The following is a 25,459-nucleotide window of genomic DNA, read 5'->3' as shown; positions in this document are numbered from 1 at the left end:
AGTGACTGTGTCTCTGTCTAAGTGACTGTGTTTGTCTCTGTCTGAGTCACTGTGTGTGTCTCTCTCTGTCTAATCACTGTGTGTGTCTCTGTCTAAGTGACTGTGTCTCTGTCTGTCTAAGTGACTGTGTGTGTCTCTGTCTAAGTGACTGTGTGTGTCTCTGTCTGTCTAAGTGACTGTGTGTGTCTCTGTCTAAGTGACTGTGTGTGTCTCTCTCTGTCTGTCTAAGTGACTGTGTGTGTCTCTGTCTCTGTCTAAGTGACTGTGTGTCTGTCTAAGTGACTGTGTGTGTGTCTCTGTCTGTCCAAGTGACTGTGTGTGTCTCTGTCTTAGTGATTGTGTGTGTCTCTGTCTAAGTGACTGTGTGTGTCTGTGTCTGTCTAAGTGACTGTGTGTGTCTCTGTCCAAGTGATTGTGTGTGTCTCTGTCCAAGTGACTGTGTGTGTCTCTGTCTTAGTGATTGTGTGTGTCTCTGTCTAAGTGACTGTGTGTGTCTCTGTCTAAGTGATTGTGTGTGTCTCTGTCTGTCTAAGTGACTGTGTGTGTCTCTGTCTGTCTAAGTCATGGTGTGTGTCTCTGTCTGTCTAAGTGACTGTGTGTCTGTCTAAGTGACTGTGTGTCTCTGTCTGTCTAAGTGACTGTGCGTGTCTCTGTCTAAGTGACTGTGTGTGTCTCTGTCTGTCTAAGTCACTGTGTGTGTCTCTGTCTGTCTAAGTCATTGTGTGTCTCTGTCTAAGTGACTGTGTGTGTCTCTGTCTGTCTAAGTGACTGTGTGTGTCTCTGTCTGTCTAAGTCACTGTGTGTGTCTCTGTCTAAGTCACTGTGTGTGTCTCTGTCTGTCTAAGTGACTGTGTGTGTCTCTGTCTGTCTGAGTCACTGTGTGTCTCTGTCTAAGTGACTGTGTCTCTGTCTAAGTGACTGTGTCTGTCTCTGTCTGTCTAAGTCACTGTGTGTGTCTCTGTCTGTCTAAGTGACTGTGTGTCTCTGTCTGTCTGAGTGACTGTGTCTGTCTAAGTGACTGTGTGTGTCTCTGTCTGTCTAAGTCACTGTGTGTGCCTCTGTCTAAGTGACTGTGTGTCTGTCTACGTCACTGTGTCTCTCTGTCTGAGTGACTGTGTGTGTCTCTGTCTAAGTCACTGTGTGTCTCTGTCTGTCTAAGTCACTGTGTGTGCCTCTGTCTAAGTGACTGTGTCTCTGTCTGAGTCACTGTGTGTCTCTCTCTGTCTGACTGTGTGTGTCTCTGTCTAAGTCACTGTGTGTCTCTCTGTCTGAGTGACTGTGTGTGTCTCTCTCTGTCTGACTGTGTGTGTCTCTGTCTGTCTAAGTGACTGTGTGTCTCTCTCTCTGTCTGACTGTGTGTGTCTCTGTCTATCTAAGTGACTGTGTGTCTCTCTCTCTCTGTCTGACTGTGTGTGTCTCTGTCTATCTAGAGGACTATGTGTGTCTCTCTCTCTGTCTGACTGTGCGTGTCTCTGTCTGTCTGAGTCACTGTGTGTGTCTCTGTCTGTCTGAGTCACTGTGTGTGTCTCTGTCTATCTAAGTGACTGTGTGTGTCTCTGTCTAAGTGACTGTGTCTCTGTCTGAGTCACTGTATGTGTCTCTGTCTAAGTGACTGTGTGTGTCTCTCTCTGTCTAAGTCACTGTGTGTGTCTCTCTCTCTCTCTGTCTGACTGTGTGTGTCTCTGTCTGTCTAAGTGACTGTGTGTCTCTCTCTCTCTGTCTGACTGTGTGTGTCTCTGTCTGTCTAAGTGACTGTGTGTCTCTCTCTCTCTCTCTGTCTGACTGTGTGTGTCTCTGTCTGTCTAAGTGACTGTGTGTCTCTCTCTCTGTCTGACTGTGTGTGTCTGTCTGTCTAAGTGACTGTGTGTCTCTCTCTCTCTGTCTGACTGTGTGTGTCTCTGTCTGTCTAAGTGACTGTGTGTCTCTCTCTCTCTCTGTCTGACTGTGTGTGTCTCTGTCTATCTAGAGGACTATGCCCAGGCCACGGAGGATCTGTCCATCTGCCTGTCCCTTCAGTCATCTCTGCTGGCACCGGATGACCGTCTGCTAGCCGAGACTCAGTACCAGCTAGGAGTTTCAGCGCTCCTGGCACAGAGACACGGAGAGGCTGTGAATCACTTCTGCCTGGCCAGAGACATCATCCAGTCTCGCCTTGGTGAGACTCACAGAGACTCAGAGAGACACAGAGACACTCAGATACACTTAGAGACTCAGAGAGACACACAGAGACTCACAGAGACTCACAGAGACTCACAGAGACTCACAGAGACTCACAGAGACTCAGTACCAGCTAGGAGTTTCAGCGCTCCTGGCACAGAGACACGGAGAGGCTGTGAATCACTTCTGCCTGGCCAGAGACATCATCCAGTCTCGCCTTGGTGAGACTCACAGAGACTCAGAGACTCAGAGAGAGACTCAGAGACACACAGAGACTCAGAGACACACAGAGACTCAGAGACTCACAGAGACTCACAGAGACACACAGACACACACAGAGACTCACAGAGACTCACAGAGACACAGAGACTCACAGAGACACAGAGACTCACAGAGACACACAGAGACTCAGAGACACACAGAGACTCACAGAGACTCAGTACCAGCTAGGAGTTTCAGCGCTCCTGGCACAGAGACACGGAGAGGCTGTGAATCACTTCTGCCTGGCCCGGGACATCATCCAGTCTCGCCTTGGTGAGACTCACAGAGACTCAGAGACTCTCAGAGACTCACAGAGACACTCAGAGACTCACAGAGACTCAGAGAGAGACAGAGACTCACAGAGACTCACAGAGACACACAGAGACACTCAGAGACACACAGAGACACACAGAGACTCACAGAGACTCACAGAGACTCACAGAGAGACAGAGAGAGACTCACAGAGACACACAGAGACACACAGAGACTCAGTACCAGCTAGGAGTTTCAGCGCTCCTGGCACAGAGACACGGAGAGGCTGTGAATCACTTCTGCCTGGCCCGGGACATCATCCAGTCTCGCCTTGGTGAGACTCACAGAGACTCAGAGACTCAGAGAGAGACTCAGAGACACACAGAGACTCACAGAGACTCAGAGAGACTCACAGAGACACACAGAGACTCAGAGAGACTCACAGAGACCCACAGAGACTCACAGAGACACACAGAGAGACAGAGAGACTCACAGAGACTCACAGAGACTCAGTACCAGCTAGGAGTTTCAGCGCTCCTGGCACAGAGACACGGAGAGGCTGTGAATCACTTCTGCCTGGCCAGAGACATCATCCAGTCTCGCCTTGGTGAGACTCAGAGAGACTCAGAGAGAGACAGAGACTCACAGAGACTCAGAGAGACTCAGAGAGACTCTCAGAGACTCACAGAGACTCAGAGAGAGACAGAGACTCAGAGATACTCACAGAGACACACAGAGACACACAGAGACACACAGAGACTCACAGAGACACACAGAGACTCACAGAGACTCTCAGAGACTCACAGAGACACACAGAGACTCACAGAGACTCAGTACCAGCTAGGAGTTTCAGCGCTCCTGGCACAGAGACACGGGGAGGCAGTGAATCACTTCTGCCTGGCCAGAGACATCATCCAGTCTCGCCTTGGTGAGACTCACAGAGACTCAGAGACTCAGAGAGAGACTCAGAGACACACAGAGACTCACAGAGACTCAGAGAGACTCACAGAGACACACAGAGACTCAGAGAGACTCACAGAGACCCACAGAGACTCACAGAGACACACAGAGAGACAGAGAGACTCACAGAGACTCACAGAGACTCAGTACCAGCTAGGAGTTTCAGCGCTCCTGGCACAGAGACACGGGGAGGCTGTGAATCACTTCTGCCTGGCCAGAGACATCATCCAGTCTCGCCTTGGTGAGCCTCACAGAGACTCAGAGAGAGACAGAGACTCACAGAGACTCAGAGAGACACAGAGACTCACAGAGACACTCAGAGAGACAGAGACTCACAGAGACACACAGAGACACAGAGACTCACAGAGACTCACAGAGACACACAGAGACACACAGAGACACACGCAGAGACTCACAGAGACTCACAGACACACACAGAGACTCACAGAGACTCACAGAGACACACAGAGTCTCAGTACCAGCTAGGAGTTTCGGCGCTCCTGGCACAGAGACACGGAGAGGCAGTGAATCACTTCTGCCTGGCCCGGGACATCATCCAGTCTCGCCTTGGTGAGACTCACAGAGACTCAGAGACTCACAGAGACACTCAGAGACTCAGAGAGACTCTCAGAGACTCTCAGAGACTCAGAGAGAGACACACAGAGACTCACAGAGAGACAGAGACTCACAGAGACACTCAGAGACACACAGAGACACACAGAGACACACAGAGACTCACAGAGACACACAGAGACTCACAGAGACTCAGAGACTCACAGAGAGACAGAGAGACTCACAGAGACTCACAGAGACTCACAGAGACACACAGAGACTCACAGAGACTCACAGAGACTCACAGAGACTCACAGAGACACACAGAGACTCACAGAGACTCACAGAGACACTCAGAGACACAGAGACACACAGAGACACACAGAGACTCACAGAGACTCACAGAGACACACAGAGACACACAGAGACTCACAGAGACTCACAGAGACTCACAGAGACTCACAGAGACACTCAGAGACACAGAGACACACAGAGACACTCAGAGACACAGAGACACACAGAGACACACAGAGACTCACAGAGACTCACAGAGACTCACAGAGACTCACAGAGACACAGAGACTCAGTACCAGCTAGGAGTTTCGGCGCTCCTGGCACAGAGACACGGGGAGGCTGTGAATCACTTCTGCCTGGCCAGAGACATCATCCAGTCTCGCCTTGGTGAGACTCAGAGAGACTCAGAGAGACACAGAGACACTCAGATACACTTAGAGACTCAGAGAGACACACAGAGACACACAGAGAGACTCAGAGACAGAGAGATTCACAGAGACTCACAGAGACACACAGAGACTCACAGAGACTCACAGAGACTCAGAGAGAGACACAGAGAGACACAGAGACTCAGAGAGAGACAGAGACTCAGAGATACTCACAGAGACACACAGAGACACACAGAGACTCACAGAGACTCAGTACCAGCTAGGAGTTTCGGCGCTCCTGGCACAGAGACACGGAGAGGCTGTGAATCACTTCTGCCTGGCCCGGGACATCATCCAGACTCGCCTTGGTGAGACTCAGAGAGACTCAGAGAGACTCACAGAGACACTCAGAGACTCACAGAGAGACTCACAGAGACACTCAGAGACACACAGAGACTCACAGAGACACACAGAGACACACAGAGAGACTCAGAGACTCACAGAGACTCACAGAGACTCAGAGAGACTCACAGAGAGACAGAGACTCACAGAGACTCACAGAGACACTCAGAGACACTCAGAGACACACAGAGACACTCAGAGACTCACAGAGACACACAGACACACACAGAGACTCACAGAGACACAGAGACTCACAGAGACTCACAGAGACCCACAGAGACTCACAGAGACACACAGAGACTCACAGAGACTCAGAGAGACTCACAGAGACACACAGAGACTCACAGAGGCTCAGAGACTCACAGAGACTCACAGAGACACTCACAGAGACTCAGAGATACTCACAGAGACACACAGAGACTCACAGAGACACACAGAGACTCACAGAGACTCACAGAGACTCAGTACCAGCTAGGAGTCTCGGCGCTCCTGGCACAGAGACACGGGGAGGCTGTGAATCACTTCTGCCTGGCCCGGGACATCATCCAGTCTCGCCTTGGTGAGACTCACAGAGACACACAGAGAGAGACACACAGAGACTCACAGAGACTCAGAGACACAGAGACTCACAGAGACTCACAGAGACACACAGAGACTCACAGAGACACAGAGACTCACAGAGACTCAGAGAGACTCACAGAGACACACAGAGACACACAGAGACTCACAGAGACTCACAGAGACTCACAGAGACTCACAGAGACTCAGTACCAGCTAGGAGTTTCGGCGCTCCTGGCACAGAGACACGGGGAGGCAGTGAATCACTTCTGCCTGGCCAGAGACATCATCCAGTCTCGCCTTGGTGAGACTCACAGAGACTCAGAGAGACACAGAGGCTCTCAGATACACTTAGAGACTCAGAGAGACACACAGAGACACACAGAGAGACTCAGAGACAGAGAGATTCACAGAGACTCACAGAGACTCAGAGAGAGACACAGAGACTCTCAGAGAGACACAGAGACTCACAGAGAGACTCACAGAGAGACTCACAGAGAGACTCACAGAGACTCACAGAGACTCATAGATACTCACAGAGACTCACAGAGACTCAGTACCAGCTAGGAGTTTCAGCGCTCCTGGCACAGAGACACGGGGAGGCTGTGAATCACTTCTGCCTGGCCCTAGACATCATCCAGTCTCGCCTTGGTGAGACTCACAGAGACTCACAGAGACTCACAGAGACACTCAGAGAGACACACAGAGACACTCAGAGAGACACACAGAGACTCACAGAGAGACACACAGAGAGACTCACAGAGACTCACAGAGACACACAGAGACTCACAGAGACCCACAGAGACCCACAGAGACTCACAGAGACTCACAGAGACACTCAGAGACACTCAGAGACTCACAGAGACTCACAGAGAGACAGAGACTCACAGAGACTCACAGAGACACTCAGAGACTCAGAGAGACTCACAGAGACTCACAGAGACTCACAGAGACTCACAGAGACTCACAGAGACTCACAGAGACTCTCAGAGACTCACAGAGACACACAGAGAGAAAGAGAGACTCACAGAGACTCACAGAGACTCACAGAGACTCAGTACCAGCTAGGAGTTTCGGCGCTCCTGGCACAGAGACACGGAGAGGCTGTGAATCACTTCTGCCTGGCCCGGGACATCATCCAGTCTCGCCTTGGTGAGACACACAGAGACTCACAGAGAGACACACAGAGACTCAGAGAGAGACAGAGACACACAAAGACTCAGAGACTCACAGAGACACACATGGACACTCACAGAGACTCACAGAGACTCAGAGAGATACAGAGATACTCACAGAGACTCAGAGACTTACAGAGACTTAGAGAGACTCACGGAGACTCACAGAGACTCACAGAGATTCAGAGACACTCAGACTCACAGAGACCCATAGAGACTCACAGAGACACTCAGAGACTCAGAGAGACTCACAGAGACTCAGAGACTCACAGAGAGACAGAGACACTCAGAGACTCACACAGATACTCACAGAGACTCACAGAGACTGAGAGACACCCAGAGACACTCAGAGACTCACAGAGACACACAGAGACTCACAGAGACACACAGAGACACACAGACACTCACAGAGACTCACAGAGACAGAGAGACTCACAGAGACTCACAGAGACACACAGAGACTCACAGAGACACACAGAGACTCAGAGATACTCACAGAGACTCACAGAGACACACAGAGAGACAGAGACACACAGAGACACAGAGAGACTCACAGAGACTCACAGAGACACACATAGACACACAGAGACACTCAGAGACACACAGAGACACACAGAGACTCAGAGACACACAGAGACACTCAGAGACACACAGAGACACTCAGAGACACACAGAGACTCACAGAGACTCACAGAGACTCAGAGACACACAGAGACACTCAGAGACACACAGAGACTCACAGAGACTCAGAGACACACAGAGACACACAGAGACACTCATAGACACTCATAGACACACAGAGACACTCAGAGACACACAGAGACTCACACAGAGACACACAGAGACACAAAGAGACTCACAGAGACTCACAGACACACAGAGACTCACAGAGAGACAGAGACACAGTGAGACACACAGAGACACAGTGAGACACACATAGACACAGTGAGACACACAGAGACTCACAGAGAGACACAGTCTCTGTGTGTCTCACTGTCTCTGTGTGTCTCACTGTGTCTGTGTGTCTCACTGTGTCTCACTGTGTCTCTGTATGTCTCTGTGTGTCTCAATGTGTCTCACTGTGTCTCTCTGTGTCTCTGTGTGTCTCACTGTGTCTCTGTCTTTCTGTGTGTCTCTGTGTGTGTGTCTGTGTTTCTCTGTGTGTCTCACTGTGTCTGTGTGTCTCTGTTTGTCTCTGTGTGTCTCACTGTGTCTCTGTGTCTTTGTGTGTCTCTGTGTGTCTCTGTGTGTCTCACTGTGTCTCTGTCTCTCTGTGTGTCTCACTGTGTCTCTGTGTCTCACTGTGTCTCTGTGTTTCTCTGTTTGTCTCTGTGTGTCTGTGTGTCTCACTATGTCTCTGTGTCTTTGTGTGTCTCTGTGTCTCTGTGTGTCTGTGTGTCTCACTGTGTCTCTGTGTCTTTGTGTGTCTCTGTGTCTTTGTGTGTCTCTGTGTGTCTCTGTGTGTCTCTGTGTGTCTCACTGTGTCTAACTGTGTCTCTGTGTGTCTGTGTCTCTGTTTTTTGTCTCTGTGTGTCTCACTGTGTCTCTGTGTGTCTCTGTGTGTCTCACTGTGTCTCACTGTGTGTCTCTGTGTGTCTCTCTGTGTGTCTCTGTGTCTCACTGTGTCTCTGTGTGTCTCTGTGTGTCTCTGTGTGTCTCTGTGTGTCTGTGTGTCTCACTGTGTCTCACTGTGTCTCTCTCTGTCTCTTTGTGTCTCACTGTGTCTCTGTGTGTCTCTGTGTGTCTCACTGTGTCTCTCTCTGTCTCTGTGTGTCTCTGTGTGTCTCTGTGAGTCTCTCTGTGTCTCTTTCTCTCTGTGTTTCTCTGTGTGTGTGTCTGTGTGTGTGTCTCTGTGTGTGTGTGTCTTTGTGTGTGTGTCTCTGTTTGTGTCTCTGTGTGCCTCACTGTGTCTCTGTGTGTGTCTCTGTGTGTGTGTCTCTGTGTGTGTCTCTGTGTGTCTCACTGTGTCTCTCTCTGTGTCTCACTGTGTCTCTTTGTGTCTCACTGTGTCTCCGTGTGTCTCTCTCTGTCTCTGTGTGTCTCACTGTGTCTGTGTCTCACTGTGTCTCTGTCTCTCTTTGTGTCTCTGTGTGTTTCTGTGTGTCTCACTGTGTCTGTGTGTCTCACTGTGTCTCTGTCTGTGTGTCTCACTGTGTCACTGTGTCTCTGTGTCTCACTGTGTCTCTCTGTGTGTCTCTGTGTGTCTCACTGTGTCTCTGTGTCTCTGTGTGTCTCACTGTGTCTCTGTGTGTCTCACTGTGTCTGTGTGTCTCACTGTGTCTCTGTTTGTCTCACTGTGTCTGTGTGTCTCACTCTGTCTCTGTCTGTGTGTCTCACTGTCTCACTGTGTCTCACTGTGTCTCTCTGTGTCTCTGTGTGTCTCACTGTGTCTCTGTGTGTCTCACTGTGTCTCACTGTGTCTCTGTGTGTCTCACTGTCTATCTGTGTCTCTGTGTGTCTCACTGTGTCTCTGTCTCTCTGTGTCTCTCTGTGTCTCTGTGTGTCTCACTGTGTCTCTGTGTGTCTCACTGTCTCTCTGTGTGTCTCTGTGTCTCTGTGTGTCTCACTGTGTCTCTGTGTGTCTCACTGTGTCTGTGTGTCTCACTGTGTCTCTGTTTGTCTCACTGTGTCTGTGTGTCTCACTCTGTCTCTGTCTGTGTGTCTCACTGTGTCTCACTGTGTCTCTCTGTGTCTCTGTGTGTCTCACTGTGTCTCTGTGTCTCTGTGTGTCTCACTGTGTCTCACTGTGTCTCTGTGTGTCTCACTGTCTCTCTGTGTCTCTGTGTGTCTCACTGTGTCTCTGTCTCTCTGTGTCTCTCTGTGTCTCTGTGTGTCTCACTGTGTCTCTGTGTGTCTCACTGTCTCTCTGTGTGTCTCTGTGTCTCTGTGTGTCTCACTGTGTCTCTGTGTGTCTCACTGTGTCTGTGTGTCTCACTGTGTCTCTGTTTGTCTCACTGTGTCTGTGTGTCTCATTCTGTCTCTGTCTGTGTGTCTCACTGTGTCTCACTGTGTCTCTTTGTGTCTCTCTGTGTCTCTGTGTGTCTCACTTTCTCTCTGTGTCTCTGTGTGTCTCACTGTGTCTCTGTGTGTGTCTCTGTGTGTGTCTCTGTGTGTCTCTCTGTGTCGCTGTGTGCCTCACTGTGTCCCTGTGTGTGTCTCTGTGTGTGTCTCTATCTGTCTCACTGTGTCTCTGTGTCTCTGTGTGTCTCACTGTGTCTCACTGTGTCTCTGTGTGTCTCACTGTCTCTCTGTGTCTCTGTGTGTCTCACTGTGTCTCTGTCTCTCTGTGTCTCTTTGTGTCTCTGTGTGTCTCACTGTGTCTCTGTGTGTCTCACTGTCTCTCTGTGTGTCTCTGTGTCTCTGTGTGTCTCACTGTGTCTCTGTGTGTCTCACTGTGTCTGTGTGTCTCACTGTGTCTCTGTTTGTCTCACTGTGTCTGTGTGTCTCACTCTGTCTCTGTCTGTGTGTCTCACTGTCTCACTGTGTCTCACTGTGTCTCTTTGTGTCTCTCTGTGTCTCTGTGTGTCTCACTTTCTCTCTGTGTCTCTGTGTGTCTCACTGTGTCTCTGTGTGTGTCTCTGTGTGTGTCTCTGTGTGTCTCTCTGTGTCGCTGTGTGCCTCACTGTGTCTCTGTGTGTGTCTCTGTGTGTGTCTCTATCTGTCTCACTGTGTCTCTGTGTCTCTGTGTGTCTCACTGTGTCTCACTGTGTATCTGTGTGTCTCACTGTCTCTCTGTGTCTCTGTGTGTCTCACTGTGTCTCTGTCTCTCTGTGTCTCTCTGTGTCTCTGTGTGTCTCACTGTGTCTCTGTGTGTCTCACTGTCTCTCTGTGTGTCTCTGTGTCTCTGTGTGTCTCACTGTGTCTCTGTGTGTCTCACTGTGTCTGTGTGTCTCACTGTGTCTCTGTTTGTCTCACTGTGTCTGTGTGTCTCACTCTGTCTCTGTCTGTGTGTCTCACTGTCTCACTGTGTCTCACTGTGTCTCTTTGTGTCTCTCTGTGTCTCTGTGTGTCTCACTTTCTCTCTGTGTCTCTGTGTGTCTCACTGTGTCTCTGTGTGCGTCTCTGTGTGTGTCTCTATCTGTCTCACTGTGTCTCTGTGTCTCTGTGTGTCTCTGTGTGTGTGTGTGTCTGTGTGTGTGTCTCTGTGTGTGTCTCTGTGTGTGTCTCACTGTCTCTCTGTGTGTCTCACAGACTCGCTGGGAGCCGGGGGTGATGAGAGGGTGGAGCGAGAATGCAGAGACCTGCGTCTCCTCCTGCCAGAGTTGGCCGAGAGGATTCAGGATGCTCGTGACAGCGCCACTCACCAGCTACTCACCACCACCACAGTGACTCGCTCACCACCACCTACTCACCAGATACTCACCCACTCACTCACACACTCACCAGCTACTCACCACCACCACCACCACAGTGACTCGCTCACCACCACTCACTCACCAGATACTCACCCACTCACTCACACACTCACCACACCACTCACCAGCTACTCACCGCCACCACAGTGACTCGCTCACCACCACCCACTCACCAGATACTCACCCACTCACTCACACACTCACCAGCTACTCACCGCCACCACCACCACAGTGACTCGCTCACCACCACCTACTCACCAGATACTCACCACCACCACAGTGACTCGCTCACCACCACCCACTCACCAGCTACTCACCACCACCACAGTGACTCGCTCACCACCACCCACTCACCAGCTACTCACCGCCACCACCACCACAGTGACTCACTCACCACCACCTACTCACCAGATACTCACCCACTCACTCACACACTCACCAGCTACTCACCACCACCACCACCACCACAGTGACTCGCTCACCACCACCTACTCACCAGATACTCACCCACTCACTCACTCGCTCACCACCACCTACTCACCACCACCTACTCACCCACCCACTCACTCGCTCACCACCACCACCACAGTGACTCGCTCACCACCACCTACTCACCAGATACTCACCCACTCACTCACTCGCTCACCACCACCTACTCACCACCACCTACTCACCCACACACTCACTCGCTCACCACCACCTACTCACCAGATACTCACTCACACACTCACTCACCCATTCACTCACTCAGCCACTCACCCACTCACTCACCACCACCTACTCACCAGATACTCACTCACCCACTCACTCACCAGATCCTCACTCACACACTCACTCACCACCACCTACTCACCAGATCCTCACCCACTCACCAGATACTCACCCACTCACCCACTCACCCACTCACTCACTCACACACTCACTCACCACTCACTCACTCACTCACCCACCCACTCACGCACCCACTCACTCACTCACCCACTCACTCACCCACTCACTCACTCACCCACTCACTCACTCACCCACTCACTCACCCACTCACTCACTCACACACTCACTCACTCACCACTCACTCACCCACCCACTCACTCACCACCACCTACTCACCGGATCCTCACTCACCCACTCACCCACCCACCCACTCACTCACCCACTCACTCACCCACTCACTCACTCACCCACTCACTCACTCACACACTCACTCACCACTCACTCACCCACCCACTCACTCACCACCACCTACTCACCAGATCCTCACTCACCCACTCACCCACCCACCCACTCACTCACTCACACACTCACTCACTCACCCACTCACTCACTCACCCACTCACTCACCCACTCACTCACCCACTCACTCACCCACTCACTCTCTCACACACTCACTCACTCACCACTCACCCACCCACTCACTCACCACCACCTACTCACCGGATCCTCACTCACCCACTCACCCACCCACCCACTCACTCACCCACTCACTCACACACTCACTCACCAGATACTCACCCACTCACTCACCCACTCACTCACTTACCCACTCACCCACCCACTCACTCACACACCCACTCACTTACCCACTCACCCACTCACTCACCCACCCACTCACTCACCCACCCACTCACCCACTCACTCGTCCACCCACTCACCCACCCACTCACCCACACACTCACCCACCCACCCACTCACTCACCCACTCACCCACCCACCCACTCACTCACCAGATCCTCACTCACACACTCACACACTCACTCACTCACCACTCACTCACTCACTCACCCACTCACTCACACACTCACCACACCACTCACTCACACACTCACTCACTCACCACTCACTCACCACCACCTACTCACCAGATCCTCACTCACACACTCACACACTCACTCACCACTCACCACTCACTCACTCACCACTCACTCACTCACTCACCCACTCACTCACTCACCCACCCACTCACTCACCCACTCACTCACCACTCACTCACTCACACACTCACTCACCACCACCTACTCACCAGATCCTCACTCACACACTCACACACTCACTCACCACTCACCACTCACTCACTCACCACTCACTCACTCACTCACCCACCCACTCACTCACCCACTCACACACTCACTCACCACCACCTACTCACCAGATCCTCACCCACTCACTCACCAGATCCTCACTCACACACTCACACACTCACTCACTCACCCACTCACTCACCACCACCTACTCACCAGATCCTCACCCACTCACTCACCAGATCCTCACTCACACACTCACACACTCACCCACCCACTCACTCGCTCACCACCACCTACTCACCAGATACTCACCCACTCACTCACCAGATCCTCACTCACACACTCACACACTCACTCACCACTCACTCACTCACTCACCCACTCACTCACACACTCACCACACCACTCACTCACACACTCACTCACTCACTCACCCACCCACTCACTCACCACTCACTCACTCACTCACCCACTCACTCACCCACCCACCCACTCACTCACTCACTCACCCACCCACTCACTCACCCACTCACTCACCCACCCACTCACCCACCCACTCACTCACCCACTCACTCACCCACTCACTCACTCACCCACTCACTCACTCACCCACTCACTCACCCACCCACTCACTCACCCACTCACTCACACACTCACTCACTCACCACTCACTCACTCACCCACCCACTCACTCACCCACTCACTCACTCACCCACTCACTCACCCACTCACTCACTCACCCACTCACTCACCCACTCACTCACTCACACACTCACTCACCACTCACTCACCCACCCACTCACTCACCACCACCTACTCACCGGATCCTCACTCACCCACTCACCCACCCACCCACTCACTCACCCACTCACTCACACACTCACTCACCAGATACTCACCCACTCACTCACCCACTCACTCATTTACCCACTCACCCACCCACTCACTCACACACCCACTCACTTACCCACTCACCCACTCACCCACCCACTCACTCACCCACCCACTCACCCACCCACTCACTCGTCCACCCACTCACCCACCCACTCACTCACTCACTCACCCACCCACCCACTCACCCACACACTCACCCACCCACCCATCCACCCACTCACTCACCCACTCACCCACCCACCCACTCACCCACCCACCCACTCACCCACCCACTCACCTACTCACCTACTCACTCACGATTCTACGGTGCAGTGCTGAATCTGAATCTGCTAATGCTGATTTCCTTCACAGGATAGTGGATCAGCCTTCTCTAAGACTGCTGATGATGCATCATCATCATCATCATCAACAGCACCAACATCATCATCAGCAGCACCAACATCATCATCATCAGCAGCAGCAGCATCATCACCATCAGAGGTAATAGTGTGTACGTGTGTGTGAGTGTGTGTGTGTGAGTGTATGTGTCTGTGTGTGTACGTGTGTGTGTGTGAGTGGCAATATATTTTCATCGGTTGCGTAACGCTGTGTGGAAGCTACCTGGTCTGTCGCTCCGCACTAAGCTTCAGGTCTTCTCGGCCACGGTCATTCCCTCCCTTCTCTACGCTTGCGAAACGTGGACCCCCCTAATGGAACATCTTCGCCGGTTGGAAACATTTAGGCTGGCCTGCCTACGATCCATCCTGGGTTTAACCTGCAGGCTGGATTGTGTGAGGAGCTCACAAATCCTTGAAAGATCTGGGCAGGGTCCCATCGGTGAGCTCCTCCGGCAGGCAAGGCTGCGTTGGCTGGGTCATGTAGCCCGCATGCCCAGCCACCGCATGCCGAAACAGCTTTTGTTCGGCCGGATCGAGGGGGCTAAACGGGCGCGGCACGGGCTAGAGAAGAGATGGAGTGATGTGGTACAGGAGGACGTGGAGCTGAGTGGACTTGCCGATGACCGGTACCAGCGGTGTCAAGATCGGCCTCTGGAGGAGGTTCGTGAAGGACGCTACTGGGCAGTTGGAGGCAGTCGCCCTCCAACAACAACGGAGGGCGGAGGAGCGACGCTCACAACAACGAGCGGAACGCCGGGTGGCTAAAGCACAGCGGGTTGGCACAGTAGTGGGCACAGGTGGTGCATCAGCCAGTCATCTCAGTCATCTCAGTCAGTCGACCCGTGGCACCTGCTGGGTCTGCCCCGTGACCTCCTGCCAGCGGGCGTTCGACACTTCACGTGGTAGCCTCAGGGTGCACATAGCCTGGCACAAGCGTCGTGGTGACGTCACCGCCACTTAGTGGCGAATGGCGGTTGTTGTTGTTGTGTGTGTGTATGAGTGTGTGTGAGTGTCTGTGTGTGAGTCTCTGTGTATGAGTCTGTGTGTGTGTGTCTGTGTGAGTGAGTGTCTGTGTGTGTATGAGTGTGTGTGAGTGTCTGTGTGTGTGTGTATGTGTGTCTCTGTGTGTGTGTGTGTATGTGTGTCTGTGTGTGTGTGTCTGTGTGTGTGTGTGTATGAGTGTCTGTGTGTGCGAGTGTCTGTGTATGAGTGTGTATATGTTTGTGAGTGTGTATATGAGTGTGTGCGAGTGTCCGTGTGTATGAGTGTGTGTGAGTGTCTGTGTGTGTGAGTGTGTGTGAGTGTCTGTGTGTGTGTCTGTGTGAGTGTCTGTGTGAGTGTCTGTGTGTGTGTCTGTGTGTCTGTGTATGAGTGTGTGTGAGTGAGTGTGTGTGTGAGTGTGTGTGTGAGTGTCTGTGTGTGTCTATCTGTGTGTGTGTGTCTATCTGTGTGTGTATGTGTCTATCTGTGTGTATGTGTGTCTATCTGTGTGTGTATGTGTCTATCTGTGTGTATGTGTGTCTGTGTGTGAGAGTGTCTGTGTGTGTGAGTGTCTGTGTGTATGTGTGTGTGTGTGAGTGTCTGTGTGTGTGAGTGTCTGTGTGTGTGTGTCTATCTGTGTGTGTGTCTGTGTGTGTGTATGTGTATGTGTCTATCTGTGTGTGTATGTGTGTCTGTGTGTGTGAGTGTCTATCTGTGTGTGTATGTGTGTCTGTGTGTGTGAGTGTCTGTGTGTGTATGAGTGTGTGTGAGTGCCTGTGTGTGTGTGTATGAGTGTGTGTATGTCTGTGTGTGTCTGTATGTGTATGAGTGTGTATGAATCTGTGTGTGTGTATGTGTGTGTCTGTGTGTGTGTGTCTGTGTGAGTGTCTGTGTGTGTGTCTGTATGTGTGTCTGTGTGTGTATGAGTGTCTGTGTGTGTCTGTGTGTGTGTGTCTGTGTGTGTGTCTGTGTGTGTATGAGTGTCTGTGTGTGTGTCTGTATGTGTGTCTGTGTGTGTATGAGTGTCTGTGTGTGTGTCTGTATGTTTGTCTGTGTGTGTATGAGTGTCTGTGTGTGTCTGTGTGTGTGTGTCTGTGTGTGTGTCTGTGTGTGTATGAGTGTCTGTGTGTGTGTCTGTGTGTGTGTGTCTGTGTATGTGTGTCTGTGTGTGTCTGTGTGTGTGTCTGTGTGTGTGTCTGTGTGTGTCTGTGTGTGTCTGTGTGTGTGTCTGTGTGAGTGTCTGTGTGAGTGTCTGTGTGTGTGTCAGTGTCTGTGTGTCTGTGTGTATGAGTGTCTGTGTGTGTCTGTGTGTATGAGTGTCTGTGTGTGTGTATGAGTGTGTGTCTGTGTGTGTGTCTGTGTTTCTGTGTGTGAGTGTCTGTGTGTCTGTGTGTCTGTGTGTGTCTGTGTGTATGAGTGTCTGTGTGTGTGTCTGTGTGTGTGTCTGTGTGTGTGTCTGTGTGTGTGTCTGTGTTTCTGTGTGTGTGTGAGTGTCTGTGTGTGTGTGTCTGTGTGAGTGAGTGTGTGTGTGAGTGTCTGTATGTGTCTGTGTGTCTGTGTGTGTGTCTGTGTGTGTGTCTGTGAGTGTGTGTGTCTGTGTGTATGAGTGTGTGTGTCTGTGTGTGTGAGTGTCTGTGTGTGTCTATGTGAGTGTCTGTGTGTGTCTATGTGTGTCTATGTGTGTCTATGTGTGTCTATGAGTGTCTCTGTGTGTGTCTATGTGTGTCTATGTGAGTGTCTATCTGTGTCTCTGTCTGTGTGAGTAACAAACGCGACCTTCATAACAACTAAGAGGCAGACAGAATTTTCTTTAAACCGTAACCACGGCCACCGTCGTTTCGGTCTGTCCCCGTGGTTTCTGACAGGCTTTTGGCACAAGGCAACCATCAGCAGCAGCATCATCATCAGCAGCAGCATCATCATCAGCATCATCATCAGCAGCAGCATCATCATCAGCAGCAGCATCATCAGCAGCATCAGCAGCAGCATCAGCAGCAGGAGCAGCATCATCATCAGCAGTAGGAGCTGCGCTGTCAGCATCAGCGCCCGTTGGAGTTTCCAATATTAATCACCTCGTGCGTAGAAAGGTGAAGTATATCACCCACTCACTCACTCGCCCACTCACTCACTCACTCACCCACCCACTCACCACTCATCCACCCACTCACTCACCCACTCGTCCACCCACTCACTCGCCCACTCACCCACCCACTCACTCGCCCACTCACTCGCCCACTCACTCACCACTCATCCACCCACTCACTCACCCACTCACTCACTCACCACTCACTCACTCGCCCACTCACCCAATCACTCACCCACTCACCCACTCATTCACTCGCCCACTCACTCACTCACCCACTCACTCGTCCACTCACCCAATCACTCACCCACTCACTCACCCATTCACTCGCCCACTCACTCACCCACTCACTCACCCATTCACTCGCCCACTCACTCACTCACTCACCCACTCACTCACTCACCACTCACTCACTCACCCACTCACTCACTCACTCACCCACTCACCCACCCACTCACTCACCCACTCACTCGTCCACTCACCCAATCACTCACCCACTCACTCACCCATTCACTCGCCCACTCACTCACCCACTCACTCACCCATTCACTCGCCCACTCACTCACCCACTCACTCACCACTCACTCACCCACTCACTCACCCACTCACCCACCCACTCACCCACTCACTCACCACTCACTCACTCACCCACCCACTCACTCACTCACCCACTCACTCACTCACTCACTCACCCACTCACTCACTCACCACTCGCCCACTCACTCGTCCACTCACCCAATCACTCACACACTCACTCACTCGCCCACTCACTCACTCACTCACCCACCCACTCACCACTCATCCACCCACTCACTCACCCACTCGTCCACCCACTCACTCGCCCACTCACCCACCCACTCACTCGCCCACTCACTCGCCCACTCACTCACCACTCATCCACCCACTCACTCACCCACTCACTCACTCACCACTCACTCACTCGCCCACTCACCCAATCACTCACCCACTCATTCACTCGCCCACTCACTCACTCACCCACTCACTCGTCCACTCACCCAATCACTCACCCACTCACCCATTCACTCGCCCACTCACTCACCCACTCACTCACCCATTCACTCGCCCACTCACTCACCCACTCACTCACCACTCACTCACCCACTCACTCACCCACTCACCCACCCACTCACTCACCCACTCACTCACCACTCACTCACTCACTCACCCACCCACCCACTCACTCACTCACCCACTCACTCACTCACTCACCCACTCACTCACTCACCACTCGCCCACTCACTCGTCCACTCACCCAATCACTCACACACTCACTCACTCGCCCACTCACTCACTCACTCACCCACCCACTCACCACTCATCCACCCACTCACTCACCCACTCGTCCACCCACTCACTCGCCCACTCACCCACCCACTCACTCGCCCACTCACTCGCCCACTCACTCACCACTCATCCACCCACTCACTCACCCACTCACTCACTCACCACTCACTCACTCGCCCACTCACCCAATCACTCACCCACTCACCCACTCATTCACTCGCCCACTCACTCACTCACCCACTCACTCGTCCACTCACCCAATCACTCACCCACTCACTCACCCATTCACTCGCCCACTCACTCACCCACTCACTCACCCATTCACTCGCCCACTCACTCACCCACTCACTCACCACTCACTCACCCACTCACTCACCCACTCACCCACCCACTCACTCACCCACTCACTCACTCACCACTCACTCACTCACTCACCCACCCACTCACTCACTCACCCACTCACTCACTCACTCACCCACTCACTCACTCACCACTCGCCCACTCACTCGTCCACTCACCCAATCACTCACCCACTCACTCACTCACCCATTCACTCGCCCACTCACTCACTCACCCACTCACTCACTCACTCGCCCACTCACCCACCCACTCACTCACCCACCCACCCACTCACTCACTCGCCCACCCACTCACCCACCCACCCACCCACTCACCCACCCACCCACTCACTCACTCACCCACTCACCCACCCACTCACTCACTCACCCACTCACTCACCACTCACTCACCCACTCACTCACCCACTCACCCACCCACTCACTCACTCACTCACCCACTCACTCACTCACCCACTCACTCACTCACCCACTCACCCACCCACTCACCCACCCACTCACTCACTCACCCAATCACTCACCCACTCACTCACTTGTCCACTCACTCACCCACTCACCCACCCACTCACTCACTCACCCACTCACTCACTCACTCACCACTCACTCACTCACCACTCACTCACTCACCACTCATCCATTCACCCATCCACTCACTCACCACTCACTCACTCACTCACCCCCTCACTCACTCACCCACTCACCCACCCACTCACTCACCCACCCACCCACTCACTCACTCACCCCCTCACTCACTCACCCCCTCACTCACTCACCCACTCACTCACCCCATCACTCACTCACCCACCCACTCACCCACCCACTCACTCACCCCCTCACTCACTCACCCCCTCACTCACTCACCCACTCACTCACCCCATCACTCACTCACCACTCACTCACCCACTCACCCACTTGTAAAGATGATGCTGATGATGCTGATGATGCTGCTAATGCTGCTGCTGATGATGCTGATACTGTTGATGATGATGATGCGGGTTATGATACTACTACTGATGATGATGATGATGCTGCTGATGATGATGATGCTGCTGATGATGATGCTGATGACGCTGATGATGATACTATTGATGATGATGCGGATTATGATACTACTACTACTGCTGTTGGTGATGCTGCTGCTGATGATGATGCTGATGATCATGCTGCTGATGATGATACTATTGATGATGATGATGCGGATTATGATACTACTACTACTGCTGGTGATGATGCTGCTGATGATGATACTGCTAATGCTGATGATGATGCTGCTGCTGCTGATGATACTATTGATGATGATGTGGATTATGATATTACTGCTGCTGATGATGATGATGCTGCTGATGATGAATTCTAGAACAAGTTGGAGGAATCCGAGACGAGAGATGAAGACAGTGACAAGAAGAGAATCAGACTGCAGAACGGAGACTCGGTGAGAGACACGGGGAGAGAGACACGGGGACAGAGAGAGACACGAGGAGAGAGAGACACGGGCAGAGAGAGAGAGACACGGGAAGAGAGAGAGAGACACGGGGAGAGAGAGAGACACGGGGAGAGAGAGAGACACGGGGAGAGAGAGACACGGGGAGAGAGAGACACGGGGAGAGAGACACGGGGAGAGAGAGACACGGGGAGAGAGAGACACGGGGAGAGAGAGAGACACGGGGAGAGAGAGACACGGGGATAGAGAGAGACACGGGGAGAGAGAGACACGGGGAGGGATAGACACGGGGAGAGAGAGAGACACGGGGAGAGAGAGACACGGGGAGAGAGAGACACGGGGAGAGAGATACATGGGGAGAGAGAGACACGGACAGAGAGAGACACGGGGAGAGAGAGACACGGGGAGAGAGAGACAGGGGGAGAGAGAGAGACACGGGGAGAGAGACACGGGGAGAGAGACAGACACGGGGAGAGAGACACGGAGAGAGAGAGACACGGGGAGAGAGAGACACGGGGAGAGAGAGACACCGGGAGAGAGAGACACGGGTAGAGAGAGACACGGGGAGAGAGAGAGACACGGAGAGAGAGAGAGAGACAGAGAGAGACACGGGGAGAGAGAGAGACACGGAGAGAGAGAGACAGAGAGAGACACGGGGAGGGAGACACGGGGAGGGAGACACGGAGAGAGAGACACGGGGAGAGAGACACGGGGAGAGAGAGACACGGGGAGAGAGAGAGACACGGGGAGAGAGAGACACGGGGAGAGAGAGACACGGGGAGAGAGAGACACACAGGGAGAGAGAGACACTGGGAGAGAGACACGGGGAGAGAGAGACGCGGGGAGAGAGAGACACGGAGAGAGAGAGACACGGGGAGAGAGAGACACGGGGAGAGAGACACGGGGAGAGAGAGACACGGGGAGAGAGACACGGGGAGAGAGAGAGACACGGGGAGAGGGACACGGGGAGAGAGAGAGACACGGAGAGAGAGACACGGGGAGAGAGAGACACGGAGAGAGAGACACGAGACACGGGGAGAGAGAGACACGGGGAGAGAGAGAGACATGGGGAGAGAGAGACACGGGGAAAGAGAGAGACACAGGGAGAGAGAGACACGGGGAGAGAGAGAGACGGGGAGAGAGAGACGCGGGGAGAGAGAGACACGGGGAGAGAGACACGGGGAGAGAGACACGGGGAGAGAGAGACACGGGGAGAGAGACACGGGGAGAGAGAGACACGGGGAGAGAGAGACACGGAGAGAGAGAGACACGGGGAGAGAGAGACACGGGGAGAGAGACACGGGGAGAGAGAGACACGGGGAGAGAGACACGGGGAGAGAGACAACACACAGACACACACACACAGACACACTCACTGACACACAGACACACACACACACTGACACACACAGACACTCACTAACACACAGACACACACACACTGACACACACACACAGACACACACTGACACACAGACACACACACTGACACACACACACAGACACACACTGACACACACTGACACTGACACACACACACACTGACACACAACAACAACAACCGCCATTCGCCACTAAGTGGCGGTGACGTCACCACGACGCTTGTGCCAGGCTATGTGCACCCTGAGGCCACGTGAAGTGTCGAACGCCCGCTGGCAGGAGGTCACGGGGCAGACCCAGCAGGTGCCACGGGTCGACTGACTGAGATGACTGAGATGACTGGCTGATGCACCACCTGTGCCCCCTACTGTGCCAACCTGCTGTGCTTTAGCCACCCGGCGCTCCGCTCGTTGTTGTGAGCGTCGCTCCTCCGCCCTCCGTTGTTGTTGGAGGGCGACTGCCTCCAACTGCCCAGTAGCGTCCTTCACGAGCCTCCTCCACAGAGGCCGATCTTGACACCGCTGGTACCAGTCATCGGCAAGTCCACTCAGCTCCACGTCCTCCTGTACCACATCACTCCATCTCTTCTCTAGCCCGTGCCGCGCCCGTTTAGCCCCCTCGATCCGGCCGAACAAAAGCTGTTTCGGCATGCGGTGGCTGGGCATGCGGGCTACATGACCCAGCCATCGCAGCCTTGCCTGCCGGAGGAGCTCACCGATGGGACCCTGCCCAGATCTTTCAAGGATTTGTGAGCTCCTCACACAATCCAGTCTGGTTAAACCCAGGATGGATCGTAGGCAGGTCAGCCTAAATGTTTCTAACCGGCGAAGATGTTCCATTAGGGGGGTCCACGTTTCGCAAGCGTAGAGAAGGGAGGGAATGACCGTGGCCGAGAAGACCTGAAGCTTAGTGCGGAGCGACAGACCAGGTAGCTTCCACACAGCGTTACGCAACCGATGAAAAGATATTGCCGCTCGACTGATTCGGAGTGAGACCTCTGCTGTTAAACTGGAGCCAGTCATAAGCACACTGCCCAGGTATGGGAAACTCTCCACTCTCTCCACAACTGCCCCATCACCGATTGGGAGTTGTGGGGGTGGAGTGTCCGATGGTACAAAATACCCAGGCAGGTGCTTAGTTTTGGTGGGGCTGATGGTAATGCCCCACCTCTTAGTGGCACGCTCCAGTCTCAGCAGCAGCGTCTCCAACTCCTCCTCTGACTGAGCAGCTATTACCAAATCATCAGCATACATAAAGTGGTTGAGCAATAGGGAGCCATCCCTTGACCGCACCCGGGCATCGATTAGCCTCCCATTATATCTGTACCATTTGGAGATTCCCCCGGTACAGCTACTGAAGGCTTCACGAACTACGTGGTCCTAATAGATGTTAAATAATGTGGGAGCCAGAGGACATCCCTGTCGCACCCCAAGGTGTACAGGGAATGGCTCTGACTCCCGGCCACGTAGTTTTACCCGGGCCCGCTCACCATCATGAAGGTCCTTAATGATCGTGAGCAGAGGGTCAGGTACTCCAAAAGCACGAAGAACGACCCAGAGCCCAGGCCTACTGATGGTATCATAGGCCTTGACCAGGTCAACACACACACACACTGACACACACACACACACAGACACACACTGACACACACACACACACAGACACACACACTGACACACACACACACACTGACACACACACACAGACACACACTGACACACACTCACACACTGACACACACACTGACACACACACTGACACACAGACACAGACACACACTGACACACACACACACAGACACACACACACTGACACACAAAGATCCCCCGTATAGCTTTAACAGACTGTAGGGGCAAGTGCTGTTAGCGAGCACCTATGAAGGCCGGAACGGTACACGAGGGGGTGGGTGGCCAGCACCACGCCCGACCGCCTTTGTCTCCCTAGTAGCAATGTTTACTACACACCGCACCAGGTACTCATTTGAGGCTGAGTCGAACTAGGGGAGGCCCGGGACCGGTTTAGGTAATCGTCACTGGTGTTGGCCGTGAGCGGGAATCGAACCCGGGTCGCCAGGTTCACACACACACTGACACACACACTGACACACACACTGACACTGACACACACACTGACACACACAGACACACACGCAGACACACACTGACACTCACTGACACACAGACACACACACACTGACACACACACACAGACACACACACTGACACACACACACTGACACACACACTGACACACACAGACACACAGACACATACACAGACACACACACACACAGACACACACACACACTGACACACACACAGACACACACAGACACACAGACACATACACAGACACACACACACAGACACACACACACACAGACACACACACTGACACACACAGACACACAGACACATACACAGACACACACACACAGACACACACACACACTGACACAGACACACACACACAGACACACACACACACAGACACACACACAGACACACACACACACTGACACACACACACTGACACTCACTGACACACAGACGCGTGACATCACTCTCACTCTGGCCACGTGATGTCGCGCACAGGAAGTGACGTCATCCGCCAAGCAGGAAGTGACCGCCACCTCCGAGGAGTCAAAGTGATGGGGGGGGGGGAGGGCCCGAGGGGCGGGGGGAGCTGAGGGGGGGGGGGAGCTGAGGGGGGGTCCCGAGGGACAACGGACTGGCAACTCACCACGATTTTAAAATGTTAAATTTGATGGCACCGGTGATGATTGGTGAGCACTGAACTGAGCGGGCATGAAGCTGTGGTTCGTTTTACTAGCTGGTGTGGAGACGCACAGAGACACACAGAGACACACAGAGATACACAGAGACACAGGGACACAGAGAGACACACAGAGACCCACAGAGACACACAGAGATACACAGAGACACACAGAGACCCATAGAGATACACAGACCCATAGAGACACATAGAGACACACAGAGACACACAGAGACACACAGAGACACATAGAGACACACAGAGACACATAGAGACCCACAGAGACCCACAGAGATACACAGAGACGCACAGAGATACACAGAGACACACAGAGACACACAGAGATACATAGAGACACATAGAGACACATAGACACACAGAGACACATAGAGACACATAGACACACAGAGATACACAGAGACACACAGAGACCCATAGAGACACACAGACCCATAGAGACACACAGAGATACACAGAGACCCATAGAGACACACAGAGACACATAGAGACACACA

General features: G+C 52.9%; 1 protein-coding gene across 1 annotated transcript; it reads left to right on the top strand.

Annotated features, from left to right (window-relative positions):
* Window positions 1-1,966: 1,966 nt before the first annotated feature.
* LOC142923228 (uncharacterized) lies at window positions 1,967-25,238 on the top strand (the record flags this gene model as incomplete). The annotated part of the gene is made up of 7 exons (XM_076064167.1): window positions 1,967-2,155; window positions 6,114-6,455; window positions 11,171-11,304; window positions 14,598-14,726; window positions 17,470-17,691; window positions 20,706-20,780; window positions 24,764-25,238. Coding segments are annotated over 7 exons (1,148 nt in total), but the record flags the coding sequence as incomplete, so codon positions are not given.
* Between the last annotated feature and the right edge of the window lie 221 nt (window positions 25,239-25,459).

Source organism: Petromyzon marinus, unplaced genomic scaffold (genome assembly GCF_048934315.1).
Source record: "Petromyzon marinus isolate PM22_M1 ecotype Great Lakes invasive population unplaced genomic scaffold, UKy_Petmar_22M1.pri1.0 PM_Scaffold_343, whole genome shotgun sequence".
Lineage (NCBI taxonomy): Eukaryota > Metazoa > Chordata > Hyperoartia > Petromyzontiformes > Petromyzontidae > Petromyzon > Petromyzon marinus.
Note: the sequence above shows the minus strand (reverse complement) of the source record. Positions and strands in the feature narration are given on the sequence as shown.